General features: G+C 41.2%; 1 protein-coding gene across 1 annotated transcript in view; it reads right to left on the bottom strand.

Moving 5' to 3' along the window:
• TUT4 (terminal uridylyl transferase 4) overlaps positions 1-22,382 on the bottom strand; it is a 75,102-nt gene that overhangs the window by 37,889 nt on the left and 14,831 nt on the right. Inside the window, exons 4-11 of the mRNA XM_044675980.1 lie at positions 17,915-18,078; positions 15,459-15,575; positions 11,489-11,666; positions 10,030-10,118; positions 8,807-8,858; positions 6,365-6,434; positions 4,434-4,560; positions 1,674-1,793 (exon numbers count right to left, since the gene is read on the bottom strand). Of these exons, the coding sequence (XP_044531915.1) occupies positions 1,674-1,793; positions 4,434-4,560; positions 6,365-6,434; positions 8,807-8,858; positions 10,030-10,118; positions 11,489-11,666; positions 15,459-15,575; positions 17,915-18,078 (917 nt within the window). The remainder of the gene's footprint in view (positions 1-1,673; positions 1,794-4,433; positions 4,561-6,364; positions 6,435-8,806; positions 8,859-10,029; positions 10,119-11,488; positions 11,667-15,458; positions 15,576-17,914; positions 18,079-22,382) is intronic.

Here is a 22,382-nt window from a genome sequence, read left to right as displayed (position 1 = left end):
GAAGGAGGATATTCTTTGTTCCAAATTGCCCCTTCTTTTACCACCCACCTTCATGGGGTTTCATACAATGTGCTGGCACCTCATTCTTCCCATCCTTGTCAGTGTTATCCATCAATCACTAGATTCCTGTTTTTAACCAATGACGCTAGTATCTTCCCCACCTCTCTATCCTATTCCGATACCATCTGTGGGGATTTCCAGTGAACATACTGACAATCCCTTGGACAAACTTCTTCTCTACCCCACTTCAAAACCACATGCTTGCTTATACTTTGTATCTTCTCAAGGTCATATCCATCTCTAAGATCCAGATTTTTAAAGTTCTACTCTCTGGCCACAATCTCATGTCCTTTTCTTCTTTCATTCTCTCCCCCTTTGATCCTTTGGGCCATTCCTATTCTCCCAAGTTCACCTTCCCACCAGGATTTATTCCTAATTTTGCACACATGGCTTTGAACTTTGTCTCATTAGCTTGTTATCCTAAAATCCCTTTTTCCTTGCCCTGGCCTCCACCTCCAGTTGTCAGTTTATCATCATGCATTTCTGATTCTGCTCAAGTTCCCAAATGGAACTAATGGTGCCCAATCTCTCCCACTATTTCTGTCAGGGCTCAACAAGAATCTTAAACCATTCCTCCTCCACCATCTGCTCATTCTTCTGATGTCACCATTCAAGTCGAGGAGTTCCCTTTGACTTTCTCACCTCCCTTGATTCTTTTGTTCAATTCCTAGGTGACGCTGATTCCCCCTTTGCAGTCTCCATTTCCTCTATGATCATTTCATCACTACCCTGACCTGGACTGCTCCAATGATATCCTAACAGATCTTCTTTGCCTTCTTTGTCTTCCTATTCCCATCCTCCATCCATCACACAACAGCCAGAATACAGTAATCTGGTCTCAGCACTCCTTTAAAGCTTGGCTTCTTCACCTTTTTTTTTTGCCATGGATCCCTTGTGCAGCTTGGGGAAGCTTATGAATCCTTTCTCAGAATCATGTTTTTAAATAATTGATAGATGTGCTAAATTTCAGTTAGAGTTAGGGAAAATAAACATATAATTTTTTTCCCCTATCAAAGTTCATGGGCTCTCCTGAAATCTATCAATGAACCAGTAGGAGTTTGTGAGCTTCCGGTGAAGAATTCCTGTTCTAAAAGCTCAATATCTTTGATAAGCATTTACTATCACCAAAAACCTCTTCATAGGATAGCACTGACTCATTATTCCAGCATTATCTCACAAATTCTAAACTTCCATCAAACAGGTGGGTGGCACAGTGAGTAGAAAACCTAGATGCCCACCAGCTGTGTCCCAGGGCACATCTATCTCTGGCTGCTTCCATTTTTTCATCTGTGAAATGTGGATGATAACGTCTCCACTTCCCAGGGCTGTTGGAAGGATCCAATGAAGTCATGTTTGCAAAGAGCTCTTATTTTGCTCTCCCTATTGGTCTGTAAGCTCTGATGGCAAAGACTGTCCTCTCTTAACATTCCAATCTTTCCTGGCACCAAGCATGGAATGGTGCCCAGAGTAAATGCCTTGTGGCCATCATGTGAGGGGCAGGAAGAACTGGGTGAGAGGAACAGAGGGAAGAGGGAGATAAGTATATATTTAGGCAATATGGCCAGGTCTGCCTCCCTACAGAAAGGCCCAAGAGTACATGTGCACACACTTACCCAACTCCCTAAATAGGAAGGAAGAAGAGGGGGTTTTCTTTGTTGAAGAAAAAACATCACCATTAAAGCAAAAGAGTATGAAGGAATCCCCCCTTCAGCCTGGCAGTCGATGTGGCACAACTGAAAAACAAAAAATGGAAAATTAATGCCGCTCTAGAGTCCTTGCCCAAAGAAACCTAGGAAATGCACAATTGGAATGCAGGAGAGAGCCCTGGCCATAGGACTGAAAGCCTGTCTCAGGTTGCTGGCTGGCTGGTGACCACAAAATACCACCATTTTGAAAGAGGGGAGGTGTCACTCCTGGTGACTGTACCTCACATGAGCACCATGACAACTAAGAGAGATACCTGGAGACAGGAGCCACTCTTACCAGGATCAAGGCTGGACACTCTGATTCCCAGAACACCCTAGTTATCAAATGTATACAGGTACACAAGCATGTACACGTATAGATCCCTCTAGTTTCCACTAAATATCTATTCATCATGACCATGTGGAGATGGTTCTAGGCTCCTTAGGGCTCTGCCAATGGGCCAGAAGGATTGCCAGAGCCTACCTCAACTGAAGAGGTTCTGAGGTGGGTCAAGAGATTGTCACCTGAGGACCAATAGGGAGGCTCATCACCACAGAATTGGAAACCAGGCAATCAGCTGCTTTTGGTCACAGCAAGTGATAAAATGACTAAATGAGGCATCAAGAGGTTGAGATTCTGTACTGGTAAGGAGGGGCACCCACAAAGAAATAATGGCTCCCTGGAGGGCTGTGATACATCCAAGATATGACACTGATGGATGACTTTCAAGAATTATATGATCAGGGCACCTAAGTGGCTCAGTGATTGGAGAGTCAGGCTTAGAGACAAGAGGTCTTGGGTTTAAATCTGGCTTCAAACACTTCCTAGCTGTGAATTAACCCCGATAGCCAAGAGCCTTTACCACTCTTCTGCTTTGGAACCAATACTTAGTATTGATTCTAAGATGGAAGGTAGGGGTTTAAGAAAAAAGAACTCTCTAACTAGGTCTTTGATATAATACAGAAAGGAAAAAGCCAACACAATGGATGTCTTCTGGGAGGCTTGGACAAGGAATACCCAGGAAAGGGCAGTATTGATGGGTTGCAAGAGTTCCTATGTGGAGGATTTCAGACAAAAAAGGCTGCATTTGACAACACTGTGGCTTCGTCTGCCTTTGATGGGCTTTCATGGGGCAAAGGTTATTTATTCCGAACCTTAGACAGGTCATAGTTCTTAGCCCATAGGAATCTTAGTTCTGGGTTCTCTCTCAGGCAATGATTCCAAACAGGATCAGATCATCTAACAAAGTGCCCAGATTAAAAGAGAAGATTTCTAAAATGAGATTCTCTTTCTGATGCCAATTACCCAGTTCTTGGATCAGCAGAAAGCACTGACTGACTGAGAGGTAAAACTACCCTAACTCGGGTAAGCTAGATATAAGAAACTCACCACTGGAGATAAAGGGAGCTTTATCTAGAGACTTATATCCCCTGCTAGAAGGTTAAGAGTACAGCTACTCTGACAATGAGATTGCCAGTATGAGATAAGTGGTCAGATTCATTCTGTACTAGAGAGCACAGTAAACAGTCAATTATAATCTAAGTTAGCCATGGGTGTAAAATCCCCACTGTCACTTTTCTGGGCTTAAACTAAGGAAAACTGCATATACCTCACTAGAAATGCAAATTCAGTTTGGAAGATTTAAGAGGAAAAGTACTCCCCGGAGACCAGGGAGCATAATTAAAACAATATCCGACAAGTTACAGCAATAAATTGGAAGAATGAAATCTATGAAAGATAGCCTATTTCAACTAGCATGAAAGGCCAGTATTTCCCTGTCATGAGCCAAACAAGGTGAACAACAGCTCTCCAAAGCTTAACTGATTTATTGATTAGGGGAACAAGAAGAAAAAGAAATCATTTTAAACAAAGGCCCCTCAAAGCACAAATTCCTTGGGTGAAATAAAGGAAAAAAGAAATTCAGTGTTAAAGACTGAGTGAAGATTCAATGAAATGCCTAGTGAAGCAGGGACCAAGTTGTATTTGGACAGTGATAAAAAAGGGAGATTAGAGATGGAAGTTATGGGAATTTGGCTGTGGCACATCAAAATGAGCCCAGAAATGAAAAGCTCAAAGGTGATCTAAAACTGAAGATTCTAAAAGAGAGACAAGATTTAAGAAAGTGCTTTAAACTCTCTAACCTAATGATTCTGACCCAACCTCCGCTTTAGAGAGTTTGGTCTTCAAAGACTTACAATTTTACCCAAATGCCTGTTCTACCCACATAGTTGGAGACTTGTATGCCTGAAGACAGAAGTATCAGAATGTACCGTGGGCCACTCAACCCAGATTAAAAGAGAACTGGGAAATTTTGAACAAATAAAAAGATAATGTGACAAAAGTAATGTGAACTTGTGGTTTTCTAAGTCAAGAAGCAGCCAGGACTCCATTTCTATCCACTGACACTACTCCCCTGACAGGAGACAAAGAAGTTGCTGTTGCCAACAGAACTCATTACCTGGTGACCAGTCCTTTACCTTTAGATTTTCATCCCAAGTTTTAGGCTGGGCCTTTCCTTGAAGACTTTTCCAGCTCAGTGAGAATTCCCAGAGTTTATATTCCATTGGTAAGACTTCAAGAACCCAAGACAGTTCACCTCCACACCACAGAGAGGAATCAGAAAACTTTAACTGTCTTTTACTGGAACATTCTAAAAGTAAAAAAATTTTCTCCTAAATTGCACTTACCCTAGCCCAGTAGCGAAAAGCTAACACAAGTGGAGTTAGGACAGGCTCTAGCTTGCCAAGGGCAGCAAGTAAGTCAGTTGTGAGGCATGCCACATCATTTCCAGCGCTCACCTTACAGATTAAACCACTGTCAAGAAAAAAGAAACACGCTTAATTTTAATCCCTAAACACCTCGACCAGTCTATCACACCCAAACTCACAGCTATCTTTCTATAGCCACAACACTGCAAAGTATAAGAAATTCTCCCCAAAAGCAAATGTTTTGATTCAATCCAATAAAAATCCACTGAGTCTCTATGTGCAAGGGTCCTGAAGGCCCCAGGGACAGACATAAAGAAGAAAAATGGACTCTGAAGGAAGGAAGCCCTTTCTATTACCAACCTGATCCGTACTGAGACCTTACTTCACAGTCATCTTTCCTGAGCAAACACTTTCAACAGCTTTTTCCATTTATGGATTAATTTTAGATTAAGTACTACAAAGGACTGACAATGTTAATATATTGAGCCATCTATTGAATTGAGTGGTAGCTTAAATGGTGTCATTTAGAGTACATAGTTTCATTGCTGGAAGCAACTTGAACATTTGTTAAGTCCAAACCCCTTATTTTAAAGGTGAGGAAATTTAGGGCCAGAGAGATTCAGTGACTTGACCAAAAGCCCATAAGTAGCAGAACCCCAAGAAGAATTCAAAAGGAGCTCAGATTCCGAAAGGGTCTTGGCCTACTGATTATTTCTTCTTTGTCTTTCATCTTTAATCTTTCCTAATATACCAGCAACTTCTCCAGTGTCTGCCTTTACTCCCCACCTCACACACACACACACACACACACACACACACACACACACACACACACACACACACACANTTACTCCCCAACACACACACACACACACACACACACACACACACACACACACACACAAAATCCCTTTCTTTAAAAAAATTACTGCCCTATCATCTCAATTGCACTATCTATATACCATCTCCCTGTCCTTCAGTTAGTTTTCTATAAAAATAGTCAACAGCTCTGCCTTTTCTATTACTCTCTTCGACTTGCCATTATGCTTATGTGTGTGTACATATACTACATATATATCCATAGTAAAGGTCAATCATATACCCCACTCCCTGTCAGATACATTACACATCCTTGAAGGCAAGAACTGTGTCATTTTTCATCTTTGAACGCCGGCTCCACCCCTCCCTCCTCCCCTCCAGTGCCTAGCATAGGGGCCAGCACAACAAGGCACTTAATAAATATTTGCTGAATTGAATTATTCTTTGGCATAGTCCCTTGCTTCAATGCCCCTACAAATCAGACTTTTAGGAAGTTACTTGGTTTTTCCTTTGAAGAAGTATATTAAAAAGGTCACAAAATTATTTTCAATCACAATGGGAAAACCTATTATACAGTCTTTCAAAAGAAAAGGCTGTGAGACAGAAGGGGGCTAGGAGTGGTAATTCAAGGTGGTTAGTGAAGACAATTTTAAGAAGACACTATTTGGGTGCCTCTACCCTTTACTGCCATCTCACTCTGTTCACAACTATCATTTAGATTTGCTGGAGTTTTTTTTTTTTTAATACTGACTTCAATTTCTATTTTTACAATAGCAGGTCACCCTATCAATACCTGACAACAAGGTCAAAGGATACATATACATGCACTCATACACCAATGTCTCAGCTAATTATAGGAAACTCAAGTCCAAGGTTGAAGATTTCTGCCTCTCTTTTTAAAAAGGACTACTCTACCCAGAAGCACATCTTTTTTGTTAAGTACATCGTTTTCAATGATTAGTAACTATTTTCTCAGAGAGCTCAGTTCAGGGATCTGAAAGGGAGACAATCTTACTTATTCGATATACAGTTCCTTTACTTTAAAGGGAAAACTATTTCCTGTTTTTTTCTCTATCACCATCACAACCAACCTCTTCACATCTTTGCAAAAGACAACAGGAACTTTGGCATGAAAGTCAGACTCCACCTCTGAGTATAATGCTGAGAAGGAAAAAACAAACAAATGTAAGCCATGGCTCATTCCCCAAGTAGACAATACTATTCAACAATATGAGTAGCATATTCCTTCCAGAATCTCACTGGTTATTTCTCAAAGACACTTCACTTTTTGATTATTGGCAATGGAGGACTATCATCTTTTCTTTGCATTTGCTATGTATAATAAATGGAGATTAGGTCAGGAACATTCTAGAAATTCTAGTTAAAAAAAAAAAAAAGGAACCCACACCCATAAAGGATCAACTGTTTTCCATCATCCAAAGTGCCCTAAATTTTGTTAAAGCATGCTCTCTGAGAAGAACTGAGCTTTCTTAAATCAACTTTACAAAGAAATGGTGAATAAGAGTCCTGTGGTGACTACCTAAATTGAGTTAGGAATTTAGTGTTTCCAATGTGCATGCAAATAGAAGGCTGCTAACACTGCTATCCAGTTAGTATTCCTGCTGTTGCATGCAACCCTAAAGGTCCAGTGCCCCCAATATAGCCCTGAGACACATAAACAGGACGATGAGTGTCTATTTAGCTCCTTCCTTCAATGCTCCACGATAGAACAATGCCCTAAATATACAAAAAAGGGTGACTTGGCTATTTTATTTTCAGTTTACAGAAGATAACCAATACTGGTCAGATTAAGCTGGGAGAAACCTAGACTAATGATATGTGATGAGTATTTATATCTTTGTAACTCAGTAGAGAGCAGGAGCACATGGGCCAGTAAGTCTGGGGATAAAATAGATCATTTATGTACTACCTGCCTACTGCATTTTTGATATTACTCTGTAAGCCAAAAGAGCCTATGTCAAAATGATTAGAGCAAAATCCTTTTGATTTTCCAGAAAAATAAAAAATAGCTAACAGGATGATGGAATCTAAAAGGCAAAGGGAAGCAATTTGTCATAGTGGGGAAAAAATACTGGACCCAGGGCCAGGAGATCTGAGATGCAATCCTGTCTCATATTATGACTTTAAACTATTGGAGCCTCAGTTTCAACTATAAATAGGAATTACAGTAAATGAGTCACTTCTATCATTATTATTAATGATAAAGGCATAAAGTTGGGGGAAAGAAAGGCATGTAGAATGATGCAGGGATCTGGTTTAACAGTGGGCATACAGGGGAAAAGAATACAACTGAATTAAGGAGATAGTGGGGGGATGTTTAGAAAGGTAATTCCTAAGCTAAATACATATCTCTTTTTACCAAGCACTTAAACAAAATGAACAAAATACAATAAACCCAAATTTGGAAAGCAACAGTCAGGCAGCTAGGTGGTTCAGTGGATAGAGAGCAGGCCTAGAGACAGGAGGTCCTGGGTTCAAATCTAGCCGCAGACATTTCCTAGCTGTGTGACCCTGGGCAAGTCACTTAACCCCAACTGCCTGGCTGTTATTGCTTTTCTACTTTGATACTTAGTATCAATTCTAAGACAGAAGAGTTCCTGCTTTTTTTAAAAGAAAACAAAAACAATAATCACTGAAAACATCTTTACATTTCTCAAAATCAAAATTGAGACAGATGATGTTAAATGAAGCTTCTTGTCATCAAGGATTGTTCCATCCTTTGGCTTTGAATCCTTAACATTAGCCAGTGTCTGGTGCATAACAGGCACTTAATGAATGTTTGATTGATAATACATATTGTTTGATTGATAGTCTCTAGTACCTGGGAAGGGCAAAATGAGGAAGTAACTGGACACAATGTTTAAAAATGACTCAACGTTTGCTTTGAGACAATTTGCTTTGGGGCTTTGTTGAGTTCTGGGCATACAGAGACTCTTCCTTGAAAACAGACTGCTGACCAATTTTAATGGTCTTTCTGCAATCCAGAGCAAATAAAGAAAAACAAGGCACACTTATTGTGTGTACAAGATTTAATTCTTAAGTTTTCTGTTAAAGGCTAAATGATGTTAAATTTGGGGTTTTACTAAAAAATATCTTCAAACTCACAGAAAAATATATGTACTGTATTGGCATTCTACCTTTTTCAAAGTCTCTTACTCTGTCTCCCCTTTTCACAATTACAACTGGTTATTGATTTTGGCATAAGGACATCTACTTTGACAAGTCAAGGTAAACAAACAAAAACCCAAACAGGCAAAAACTTTTAATATAACCACTTTAGTTATACTTAATGTTGACTTTTCTAGGATACAAATAATCTTTTCAAGAGCTAGCATACCTACCATTTAAATCCTCGTTGATAAGCACACTAAAAGAAATAAAGGTTTTATATACCCAATGACTCAAATGTGCTGGGGATATGAATTTTAATTTTGTTAGCTATATAAGCAATTTAAACTGAAAACATCCTAACACAAACTTCTTCGGAAGTGCCAATTAAAAGAGAAACTCACCACAGTTTTTTAAGATGTCAAGCACCTGAATCAGAACATCTGGGTGACTCATCTAAAAAAAATGTATAAGGTAGAATCAATACAAGTTCAAAGTCCAAATAGTAGCACAGAGTAAACTTGACTTCATGAAAGGGCATTTTAATACAAAATTACTGTCACCATTATAATTTAAAATTACAGAAATGAAAAGAAAATTAATGTATTCTATGTTTTTATTTACCAACTGAAAGAAGAACAGTTTAGCAAATGATGTGGGATCTAGTACTTAAGCACTATTACCAAAACTTAAGATTTCTTAGAAAGAGAACTGGATTTACAATTTCATTGCAAAAGCAAAGGGGACAGGGGGCAGATGGGTAGCTCAGTGGATTGAGAGTCAGGCCTTAGAGACAGGAGGTCCTAGGTTCAAATCCAGCCTCAGACACTCAGACAGCCAATACACAGAAGTTAAGGGTTTAAAAATGTAAACCAAAACAAAACAAAACAAAACAAAAAAGCAAAGGGGACAGTCAGTATTCTAAATGACTGGTAAGTATGATTTGGGGTAGGAACTACCAGCAGACTGACAAAGAGGCTTATCACCAAAATCTATTGCAAACAAAAAGCTCATGACAGTCTGAATGTTTAATATTTACTCTACTGCCATTAATGAAATGATGATTCCCTTGGAACAGAAACTGTGACATACTCAAGTTATGCCTGAACCAAACCTCAAAAAGGTACCTTTATGACTCAACAAATCTGATTCAAGATCCATGTATACAAAAGATTAAAAAAAAAAAAATTCCATTCCTAAACACAGGCTTGCAATGAAGCAGAGCATGAAAAGGTCTTGGACTTGGCAGTCAGGAGGAACAAATAGAGACTCCAAGCCCAAGTAATACCCCTTTAAGGTCGGTGGGTCAGTTATTTACCCCTCTGACCCATCTCTAGGGGTTCCAAAAGAATAAAAGTCTAACCCAACTCCCAGTTTTGTGGGGAAGAAAGCTTTTTGTCAACCTGAGAGTTAAGCTGTTGCTCTTATGAAAATAATGACTGGCCTCTTGAACAGGGTGAGGCAACCATCTAACCCCCTCAATGTCCTATTTGCATGGACAGACAGTGGCAGGGCTGAGGCCTAAAGAGGCTATTGTCCTCCTCTTTGGGGGGAAATATCACTAAAGAAGAGTGATGGAGAGAGAAGTTCAAAGGAACACTGGCTTGGAATTTTTATGGCTACTTACCGTGGATGGAAATTTCACATCTATGTTAACGTCACTGCTTTTAAAGGCAAACCTAGTCATAGAGGAGCCATACAAGCGCAGCGAACAGTCTGGAAGACAAGAGAAGTGCATTAGGCATAAAACACAAAAGATAACAGTGCTCTAAAATTTGGAAGCAAAGAAAGCTCACATGTGTCTCTTTCTGCTTCTCCCTCTCTAAGAGGTGAACCCTAACTACCCAAGACCAATAACTATCTCAGCTACTGAGGGACGGGCACCTCAACATCAAATGTCATTCTTTAATTTTATTTTCATGAATAATTTAGCTTGGAGAGAATGGAAAGGTAAGGATATATGAAAACTCAGACACACAGCAGTGAGGCATTGGACTCCCTTGCACAGATACTATTTACCATCTTGGGCAGGAACACATCTGGGGTAGAAGAAAAGCCATTAATATTCAATATGAAGGATTTTTTTAAATGTTAAGGTATAGCCAAGTCACTTAATAACCACAAATACTAATTACAGAAACTGGGATCCTCTCTGACGCTATGACGAGGATTATATTTGCCAACTCTGATTTTCTACTTTACAATCTCAATAGAATAAGTTTGCAAGACAACACCCATTTAGAAGCTTAAGGCCTATTCTCCAAGCCCCACAGATCAGTAGGACTAACCAGGGTTTTTGCAAGCCACTGGCATAGCTTTGGAAACTTTGGGGTATCTCCCTACTCTAAGGCACCAGGGAGGTATTTTAGTAGAGGCGAAATGCCATGTAGTAATGTGCCAATACCACTCTGACCAAGTTTGGTTCTGAGTCAGAGGTGCTCCTCTGCTGATGCCTCCCTCACTGAGGTGAAGTATAAGGAGGTATAAAGGTGGCCCTGGGTCTTCCGCAGCTCCACACTAGTGTGACATCATCTCTGGTAGGTCTTGATAAATGAGGGAAAGAGACCTGAGATGATGTCTTTTACCCAAGGGTCAGTCTAGCTAAAGCTTGGATGGGTTCATGGTCATGCTGGCTGCTGGGGGATGAACTTTTCAGTCACAGCAACTCACAAAGGGCTCTTTTTCCAGGTGTAAAGAAGGGGCTGTGTGATCTGAAGAGGAGGAAATGCCATTCTACAATTCTAATTTTGTAAAAGTCTGTCTGTCACTGGTAAGCCAGGGATGCCGTCTAGTGGATGCATGTTCATTTACCTGGATTGCCCATTATCTCCATGTAAAAACAAACCTAAAATGATCAGCTCTTCACTGTTCCATTTCTAAGTTACTACAAAAGCATTACTCTCATAGGAGTCCCTGTAAGGCAGAGAAAAGCTGCCTTTTAAAATAAAAAATTTAATAAAAACTTTTTAAAAAAAAGGTAGAGAAGAGGAGGGAAGGAGATGAAAGGCCTTATACCAGGCCTTAGAAGAAGAAAAGAAAACCCTCTGGCAGATGATGGTGCTGCTGCTGATGGTAATCCTCTGTACCTGGTAAGCGTAGCTGTATAACCTTTTCCATTTCAGTCACAATGTCCTGCCGGAACCCAAAGTCATTGTCTGAAATCCCTTGTTCTTTTGCTGCTTGCATGAGGGTGGAGCTCAAAGCTGCCAGCTGGGCAGGGGAAGGAGGTGGCAGGGCACGGAGTTCATTTTCTTCTTGCTTTTCCTACCAAGGGACACAAAATTCTGAGTTGAAGCTGTGAATACAGGAGGCATCATGAAATAGCGTAGAGGCCCCCCGAGTTGGAGCCAGAGGGCCTGGGTTTCAGTCCAGCAAACATTTAAGAAGGACCTTCTGCGTGCAAGGCCTTCTGCTAAGCACCAGCTATGAATCCTGTTTCATTACCTACTAACTGTGACTTAGAACAAGTCACTTAATGTCTATACCTCTGTGTTCTTGTCTATTAGGATGAGGAACCTGGACTGGATCATCTCTGTCTAAGGGCCCTTCCAGCTCTAAATCCTATTTCAATTCAATTTCAAAATATTTACTAGGCTCCTACTCAGCACCTCATTAAGCTTAAAATCTAACAAGGAGAGGCAACATGTACATAAAATAATATGAAAATTTCAAGAAGAAAGTAGGAAGAATCTAGAAAAGTCTCACAGAAGAGGTGACTTGGCAGGCTTTGATAGAAGTGAAGGGTTCTCAGAGGTCCAGATGGTAGAAAGAGTACATTCTAGGCCTAGAAAATAAGAATCCAGAGGCAATAGAAGCAATTTTTGACTCAAGGAATAGCATGGCAAGCCTAAATAAGAAGAGGCCTAAGTGTAGGAGAATCAAAAGAAGACAGACCAGAAAGGTAAGTGAGAGCCAGATGAAATGCCAGGTTGAGTAATTCCTCTTTTGAGAGGCAATAGCCAAATGTTACAGATTTTTGAGTGGGGATAGGCTCACATATCAGATATATACTTTAGAAATATCAATTTGGCAGGCATTTGGAGGCAAGTTTAGAGCAGAAGTGAAAAGTTTAAGCATTTCTATAGTTTCTACTATGTGCTAGATGCAAATCTCTCATTTGTGAGGCCTTCATTTAATAGGTGAGGAAACTTGGGCAAAAAGGGTAAATGATTCGTTTAGATCAATGATTCCCAAAGTGGGCGCCACCACCCCCTGGTGGGTGCTGCAGTGATCCAGGGGGGGCAGTGATGGCCACAGGTACATTTATCTTTCCTATTAATTGCTATTAAAATTTTAAAAAATTAATTTCCAGGGGTGACAAGTAATTTTTTTTTCTGGAAAGGGGGCAGTAGGCCAAAAAAGTTTGGGAACACTGGTTTAGAATCACCTAACTAGCAAGTAGTTAAGTGCCTGAGGCTGAATTTGAATTCCGATCTTCCTGACCTAGCTGCCTCTAGCAAGGGAAAAGGGATTGCAATAATTTAGGGGGAGGGTCTGAATTAGCACAGAGATCATATGAATGAAAAAAGGAGGACCATTGCAAGAATATTGTGGAGGTAGCATCCTCCAAATCTATTCCGAATCCAAGATTTGGAAAATAACTGAACATGGGTTGAGGGAAAGGAAAGGGTTCAGGACTCCAAGGTCTCCAATTTGCGTGACCTCCAAGATGGTGCTACCATTAACAAAAATGGGCAAATTAGGAGGAGGAATGGGTTTGGAAGGAAGGATGAGTTCTGCTTTGTCTGTGTCTTGTTTAAGAGGTCCACAGGAAGGGCAAGGAGCGCTATCCAGCAGACAGTTGGGAACCAGGGATTAGACCTCTAGAGAGAAAAGACAAATATGGAGAGGACAAAATAGGGCCCAGGACACAGCTTTGGGGGCCATCCACAGTTAAGAAGCGGCAACAAGAGGATCTATCTGATGAGAATTTGGATCAGTTAAACAAAGTAGGAGAAGCAAGAGAAAATAGGATCAGAGAAACCAAGGTTCAAAAGTCATGAAAGATTGAAAGCAGTAGCTAGGCAAAGGAGGAGGACTGAGGAAAAGGCCATTGGTTTTAGCAGTTAAAAGATAATTAGAATACAGGGAAAAAATGTACATGGTTTTAAATTTTTTCTATTGTGCTAAATAAAATTGAAGCCTCAGTCTTTGCCTCAAACTACCAGCATTCCAGGTACAACGAAGCAGGTGTTTGGGTCACAGAGAAGAAAAGATGACTTTGTTTCCACTGCAGCTTGATGTCTTGTATGGTAATTTTGATATAATCCAGCTGCAAAGTATACACCCTTGTCTCTAGGAACAGGGAAAAAGGCAGATTTTTCTGAAAACAATTTATGAGCACAACCATCCCACCCCATCCCCAGCAATGCCAAGTGGCCTGGAAAAATCCACGATGGCTGGATTTCATGCTGGAAAGGACCTTAGAGACCATCTAGTCCAATCTCCTCATGGCAGGCAGAATAACATGGGGGGAGGCAGGGAAGCAGTTAGTTCCATAGGAATGTTTATATATGAGCAATAAGCAATGTGGTGAAGGTAAGCAGACAAGCTTGGGGAATTAATGGCATGGGGAAAGGCACCAACACTCCCTGGAATTACTGCTAACCACCAATAGTGGGCACCTCAGGCAGCAGGCTGTCACTGATGTACTATTCTAACCAAACTCTACCATAATGGCATCTTGATGAAATAACACCAGTTGGGGCAGCACTACACATTCTCTACCTCTATGTGATGGAGAGCCACCTGGTTCATAGTAATACCGTCTGAGGCACTTTTGATTGGCAACTAGCTTTTCTCAGGTGGACCCTCACCACAACTGCCCTGCTAAGAGAAGTTCCAAATTTGACTTGAACCAAAGAGTTTAAGGGGACAAACTGACTGTGACTAACTTTATGTACGATCCAGGAGAGAAATGGTCCCATAGTTCTCGAGATAAAGCTCCCATGGCTAGTCCAACTTCCAGGCAGCCCACCCCCAGAGGTTAGTTCATTCTTAAACTAAAACTCTCTGTAATGAAAGCTTGGCTAAAGATAGCGCTCACCTAGCCTTGGGAACTCTAAAGTCAGGGAAACAAGAGAACTTCCTTCTTTAAACATCCTTGGGTATTTCTGCAATTCCCAATTAGAATCCACTTCTTGGCCAAGCACCTATGCTTGCAGGCCCGCCTTTCTTCTTAAAGGGTTCAATCAACAGGGCATATTAGCAGCATGTTTAATGAGAAGATGATGCAAGAATACTTTAACAAAATTATTTTCACCTACACATAATGCTTTGTGTAGACTGGATCCCACAGGACCACAAACAGCTGACTGGGAGGTGGATAATTCAGTGGGATGAGCCAATGGTCCAGTTGTTGGGAGAGACATGGAAAGAGCGAGCCAGGGATCATTGGATCTGGTGTTTTTAATAGATCTCTGCTCTCATAGTGTTGAGTGATGACAGGTTCAGATGAATGAATCAATGAACGAATGAAAGAAAAATAATGTTACATGACATGTTCTGAATAGTTTGTTGGGTAGTCATGGAAATAAAATACAAAAGGCAGTAAGTACCCAAGTACAGTGCTAACCAGGTACACGAGAGGTACCTATTGAAGTAAGGAGGCAAATTCAGACTCCCATTTTTAAAAAACAGTTACCTATACTAAATAATTACCAAAAAGCACACCAAGTCTACCCCCCAAAAAACAGACACAAAGTTTACCAACATGTAAGAAGCTGTGACAAAAAAACCAAACAAACAAAAACAAAAACAGAAATGCCACTAACTCATCACTTTCCATTCAGAAATAAGTGCATATACCCCTTTTAATCTGGTAACCCCCAGCCTGGGAGTCATGGTTCTCCAAGATGAGCACCCTGCTTCCTACGCAGGTCCTCCTCCCTGACCATGGGAAATAAGGAGTGATGAGGGCCACCATGTGGCGTGCTCCTAGTCAAGCATTCAGATTTTAGAGAATGGAAAGTGACTTTATTGGTACTTTTGGTTAAAAAGACAAATGGGACATTTTCTTTTGAAAGGAAGATTGAGGAAACAAACAAGAAAACTCACCGTAATGTTTTTCTTATGCCGTTTCTCCTTTATGTGCTTATGTGCTCCCTGGATGTTTTCGATATGAACTAAGCATAATTTGCATAGATATCGGCAATTGGTATATTCCGGGGAGCGCTGAAAGAGAAAAGTGAAGAGGTAACAGAAGACATGAAGCCTATAAAACACCCAAGACAGACTTTTTTCAAACAAGTCGATGAAGTCAATAAATCAAACTTTTAAATGTAATTTTCTTAGGATTACAAAAAGGCAAATTTACCAGGAACAAATTTATAAGATATAAAAAGGAAATTTAATAGGGAGAAATGTCAAGTCCTGCACCTGTGTTGAAAAACTCACCTGCCCAAGTGTAGGCTGAGGAGGATGTGGTCAGCAAACTGTTCACATGCCCCTACTAGGGCAGGCAGGTCCTGCTGCCAACATAGCACTGAGGGTGTCCCAAACAAGGAAGGTGATTGTTCCAGTCTACTCAAAACCAGGACCCTTCACTCCTTACCAATTTGAAGAAACCCCGAGTCCCTGCCGGGCTTTTGTTAGTGGGGCACACGTGTGCCCAAAATGAGTAATAACAACACTACTAGAAAACTAAGCTCGGTTTGCACCATCTTCCCTTTAAATCTGGCATTGTTTTAACAGGAGTCATCCCAACCTAATGAGGTCCTCAGAAAGGAATCATATCCCCCAAATAATTAAGCATATTTGAGAATGTTAAACTGTAGACATCATGGACCATTTCTAAATCTGTCTTCATGCCACCAGAGTCAAGAGTACAGCCTCCATGAATACTATGGTAATAGTACTTTATAGTAATATCATTGTAATAAATAATGATAGTTACAGAGATAGTTGGTTCTACCGGACCTAACCAGACACCATGTATTTAAAGGAAAAGAGGAGAAAAGAATAGGATAGTATTGTCCAAACTAGGTAAAGAGTGTAGGCCCTGGAGCCAGAAGACCTGAATTCCAATCCTATTTATAACACTTATTAGTTCTATGACTAAAAAGTTATCCCGAGACTTAGTTTCTTTCCTCCTTTGTAAAAGAGAAGCTACAATAGCTGTATTACTGCCTAGTTCACAAGGTGTTGGGAGAAGAGAGCTTTTTTTATCAATGGGCAGATAGACGATGATGATCAAGTCCCTTGCGATGATGCAAATGCCACAGCTTGGTCCCATGTGAGTACTGTCTGAATACTCCTCTGCATTGGGCTGTCACCAAAACCCATCCTCCCTTGGAAGATCAACACAGTGCAGTGAAAAGACCTAAGCTGTAACTCTGAGCGTCACCTTAAGCCCTTCAGACTCCAATTTCTCTCTCTTATGTACTACACCCTTGCTCTGCCTATCTCACAGGGCTGCTATGAGGACCAGGCTGGCTAATACAGACAGAAAGCACCTTCTAAGTTGTGAGATGCTCTCCAAATGGGAGATATTAGGTAGTGTCTCAGATTCAATTCACGTCAGTGCTCCTTGGTTAGAGGTGCCAATCAGTGGCACCAAAGGAATTTATAAATCTCTGAAGAGATTTGGAAGGGGTGATCCTGATTAGTTTCAAAAGGCAGAAAAGAGAAGGCTTCTTTTTAGCTTCCAACACAACTATGCACATTGCGTTGGAAACATGGTAAGAGTTAAGAAGCCTTAAAAAGGGTTAGAAAATAAATGATAGAAAAGAGGGTCATTTTTCCTTTGCAATCAATCAGGATGCTTTTATGAAACTCCTCCTAAGTGGATGCCCCAACCCAACAACAGATGACATCATTTTCCCTTGACCAACCCTTTACCAAAGTTCACAATCTTCTTCCTTTAGCCCAGGAATATACCAGGCTGTTTCCCACTGTCAGAACCCAGAGAAAGTGATTATGTCCAAAATGAGGTGAGGCAGACACACCAAAAGGAGCACTAAGAACACCAGATCTGGTGTCCTCTTCTACCTGGAGACCTTGGGGAGCACCCCGGCTTTCAGCAAGGTTGGCCTTCTCTTCTTTTCTTTCCTCCCTCCTCATCCTGGGTTTGATGCTTCTGCTCTTCTCTGACTGGCTAATTTACCATTAGCTCTAATCTCCCTCCCTCACAGCTGGAACTCTTGCTCCCCAGCCCCTTCCTTAATTATCAGGAAAGGCGACCCGCCCTCAAACTTCTCAGACTCCCATTAAGAACTCCTGTCCAGCATTGTTTGTGTCCCAATACATTGGTCCTTGATCCTGGAATTAGCCACCCCTCTTTCTCTCCTCCACCCCCACCTCTCTCCCTCCTTCCCCCCCCCCCTTCTCAGCAATAAATGGCAAAGGAGTAATATTTGAGCAAAGAAGGTGTACAAGGAACCCAATACTACTCAGTAAGAGACACTGCCCATAGAAAAAGAGGAACACAGTCTGCCCTTTGGCAAACAGATGTGTAAGGAGAGGAATGACCAACATCCCTTCCCCACCCCAATAAACCAAGGAGGATAGTCTACTTTTTCTAGTCGAAAGATGTAATCTCGCTCCAAGCGCTCCTCAGCCTGTTTCAGCCCCAGCTTCTGCTCAGGGGTCAGCATTGACTCATCAATGGTGGTGGCATTTTCTAAGTAATCCAGCTCTGAAGGAGGGTCTTTCGTTGGCTCAGCACTCTTCATTTTACCTGGAGAAGGAAGCAGGCAGGAAGTCATCACTCCCAGAACCGGGTGTTAAAGGGGAGGAAGAAGAGATCCACCACTTCCTGAACTGGACACCTGATGACCAATTCATTCTAGGGACAGGAGCAGACCAAAGTACCCCAGTAAAGTGCTAAGAACAACACACTTTTCTAGAGGGCTTTAAGGTTTACAAAGCACTTTCCTCACCAGGCACTCAAAAGGAAGTGAGTATTATTGCCTGACTTTACATACCTGAAGAAACTGAAGCTCAAAAGAGCTCAAGAACTTGCCCATGGTGACTCAAGAGTCAGGACTTGAACCCAGGTCCCAACAGAAGGTAGTAGTGCTTGCTTTAGCAGCACATATACCAACAGGAGGTAGCCCAGTATTCCTTAGACCTTCCTATTCTCACACTTCAGTCCACCTACTGTTACCTCCAGAGCCTCCATGGAGTCCACTCATACCTGTGGGAGAACATGAAAGGGAATCCAGAGAAGAAACCTTGAGGTGAGCAGCACTGAAGGAGTTCCTCCAGGCCTCCCTATGGGTAAAGGTCATAGCCAAATGCTCTAGAAATGGACACCAGAAGCACAAGGGAAGAGGGACAAGAGGTAGACTCACATACCACTAGAACTACAAGGAATCCGATGGCCACTCCTTATTTCTTAAATGGGACAGCAGAAGCCCAAGAAAGAGCAATGACTCCTTCTAGGTCACACAGCACATTAATGGAAGAGAGCCAGGCATCTCAGCTTCCAATTAAGGGTTTTTAAACCAAAGCAGTCTTGGTGATATGTCTAATCCACAGGGTTTTAGAAACCAGAGGGCTCCCTCTCATGGTAGCCAACACAAGTCTAGACTGTACTGAGAAGCACTGGGCTCAGAATCACACAAATACCAGTCTTAGTGTTCTCACCCTGAGCAGGTTCCCTAGGACACACTGCCTTTATCTGGTAACATGGGCGTTCCCTCCACTGACACAAGTCAAGACTCTGAAATGACATTCATCTCTTGGTGGCCAACCTTTGTCGGATGAAGCTACTCCTCAGTCCACAGACACACACACATATCCTTCCAGGGTTTTACAAGAAGTAGGTGCTTAATAAATGTATTGAATTCCCTTCTCCAGTATCTGACAGCATCTTGCCTGAGATCTTCTTTGCCCTTTACTTCTTCTTTCTTCTATACTGGTTATGTGTAGGTTTGGCCGTCCCTCTACTGTAATCTTGTGGTGAGCAGAGCCTGTGCCATGGTTTTGCATCCCAAGAAATGAACAGAACATCAGAAGAACAAACAATTTTTGAAATATTCTTGCAGTAGCAAGGTATAACAAGAACAACAGAGGATTTGGTGTACAAGAATGGAGGGTCTTTGAGGAAAGGCACTTTGGTTTTTGTCTTTGTATACTAGGCACCTAGTACAGTGTCTGGCACTTGAGGAGGCTCTTAATGTTTAGTTTTAATCTTAGTTCTGTCACTAATATGTGACCTTAGGTTAGTCATTGTGTCATTGAGGCCTCAGTTTCCCCGTCTGTACAATAAGAGATTGGGGAGGGTGAGGAGGGAGGACAGAGGAGGACTGGAACTGATGTCAAGACATGTCCAGCTGAGGATTGCTATGTGTTCTGCCACATGGATTTCAAAAGTACAGGGTCACTCTCCAGCCCTGATGCATCACAGCAAACTTGAGATAGAGAAGGTAAGTCAAATAACACAATAATTGGGGGATGAGGTGGGGGGGGGGGCAGAAAACAAACATACACAATAGCAGGGAAAAACATTCATTGTAAATTTGCCTTAAAATTCCTTTTAGAATTAAATTACTAAATTAATTCAAGATCTGATTTGAGCTACCAAAGTTCAATGCACATTTGCCTTTTCAGGTATCCATCCATTGTGTGAACAAGAGCTCTGTCCTTCCACCTCTCCTCTAGGCTCTGTGAAACACTAAAACATTTATCAACACTAGTTTATGGAAAAAACAGGTGCCTATATACACCAAGTTTCCAAGTCAGATCTAATAGTATAGACGGAACCACCATCAGCCTTCACAAACCAATTTGATTAAAAGCTCAAAGGTTCAGCTGGGTTACCCGGGCAACTAGGCCCACAGCAATGAGTGAAGCTGCTAGGTCATTTGTGGAGTCCGACCTACTCAAGAATGTTATTGATTGCTGTTGTTCCATTTAAAACCACGTTACAACCAAATCGCCCATCTCTGGCCCTACTGCATTCCAGTCTGTGATTTACCTGAATCTTTTCTGAGGTTAAAGAGGGGCAAGTGGGAGGGCAAGGCTAATTAGAAGTCCAAAAGAAAGTCACCCTTCGGGCTACCACAGTGGAAAAAGTAGGGGTGGGAACAGCAACACCTGTGAGGGAAACGGGAGTGAGAGGGAGGAAAAATGGGACTAGATCAGATAGGAGACAATATTGGAAATGGCTTCATACTTCCTTATTACTGGATCAGGCTCAATCCCTAGTGATTTGGCAAGGAGGTCCTACTATAGTCTACTTACAATGATATTTCATTAATTCAGACCCCATTAAATTTTTGTTAGACAAAAACGGAGATTAGCCACACAAAGTGTCAAAAAGACTCCAGAGGAGTCATTTCAGAGAATAGAAAACTCCTTTGTACATTTATTTACCAACAACTACTATATTAAGAATCATTTCTAATAACACAACCATCTCTCTGTCTGGCTCTAGATCTCCAGAGACAAAGATAGAGCCATAAAATGGATTCAGGAAGACCTAAGTCTGAATCCTACCTTAGACAAGATTCTTGGGAGCTGCATGAGCCTGGGTGACCCACTCTCTGGGCTCCATTCCCTCATCTATAATACAGGAATAATAGCATTGACCCCTCCAGGTTGTGGAGAAGGTCAGATGACAGGATACATATAAAGTGCTCTGCAAACCATAACATGTCATAGCAATTTATGTTCCACTATAAAAACTTGACTATTGGTTTTTAGCTCAATTTGAGCTAATAAATGTGCCTGTGATTGAAAGGAAATTAACCTGCATTGAAAAAACATTCTTTAATTCAAAACTTTTTTTTTTAAACCTTTACCTTCCATCTTGGAGTCAAAACTGTGTATTGGCTCCAAGGCAGAAGAGTGGTAAGGGTAGGCAATGGGGGTCAAGTGACTTGCCCAGGGTCACACAGCTGGGAAGTGTCTGAGGCCAGATTTGAACCTAGGACCTCCCATCTCTAGGCCTGGCTCTCAATTCACTGAGCTACCCAGCTGCCCCCAATTCAAAACTTTTGCTCATTTAGATTATTCACTAGACCTGGAAGAAGGAAACCTGAGTTTGAAACCTGGTTCCAATACTTTTGCTAGACATTTAATACCAGGGAAATCATTTCCCTAACTGAAATCTCAGTTTCTTCCTCTATAAAAAGAGGGCAGGGGCAGCGGGGTAGCTCAGTGGATTGAGAGCCAGTCCTAGGTTCAAATTTGGCCTCAGACACTTCCCAGCTGTGTGACCCTGGGCAAGTCACTTGACCCCCATTGCCTACCCTTACCGCTCTTCTGCCTTAGAGCCAATACACAGTTTTGACTCCAAGATGGAAGGTAGGGGTTTAAAAAGAAAAAATCTGGGTTAATTATGAAGCAAAATGGGGTGCTTAATGCATCTAGAATGAGATTTAGGACTAAACAATTCTCAATGGAGTTGGAAGCAATTTTCTACCTAAATCCTACATTTGTTGAAGGCATTATTACTTAGGTCTCTAGAGACTAGAAATATAGGGAATATTCAAATGATATTTCTCACTTTTCCTTTGATCCTTCATCCTCTCAGAATCAGTGGTAGCCTGATATGTGGGGAAGTCAAGAGACCTGGCTTTCAGTCTCAGCTCTATTTGTGTCACCTTGGGCTAGTCTCTTCCCTTTCCCTGAGGCTCAGATTCCTCATCCATGAAATAAAGCTACTTCCAGCTCAAATATTTTATGAATTTATTCTAAAGTTGTTTAAGAGTAAGTATATAATTACGGATAAGGCACTGGAACTCTTAAAACAAAACCCAACAACCCAGGATCCACTAAGTACCTATATAACACATAGCTGCATGCTTACTAAGGCCCTAAATAGGTTTCTGAAATATTTTTCTAAGGTACCAAAATTAGTTAGAACCAAAAAAAATATTAAGATTAGTTAAAAGTAATATGTATGGACACTTCCTAGCTATGTGATCCAATGCCTAACCCTTACCGCTCTTCTGCCTTGGAATCAATCCATAGTATTGATTTTAAGATGGAAGGTAAGAGTTTAAAAAACAGTAATATATGTGTAGTAACTAA

Source organism: Gracilinanus agilis, chromosome 4, assembly GCF_016433145.1.
Source record: "Gracilinanus agilis isolate LMUSP501 chromosome 4, AgileGrace, whole genome shotgun sequence".
NCBI classification, from domain to species: domain Eukaryota; kingdom Metazoa; phylum Chordata; class Mammalia; order Didelphimorphia; family Didelphidae; genus Gracilinanus; species Gracilinanus agilis.
The sequence above is the reverse complement of the archived record's forward strand: the minus strand, read 5'-3'. Positions and strand labels throughout refer to the sequence as shown.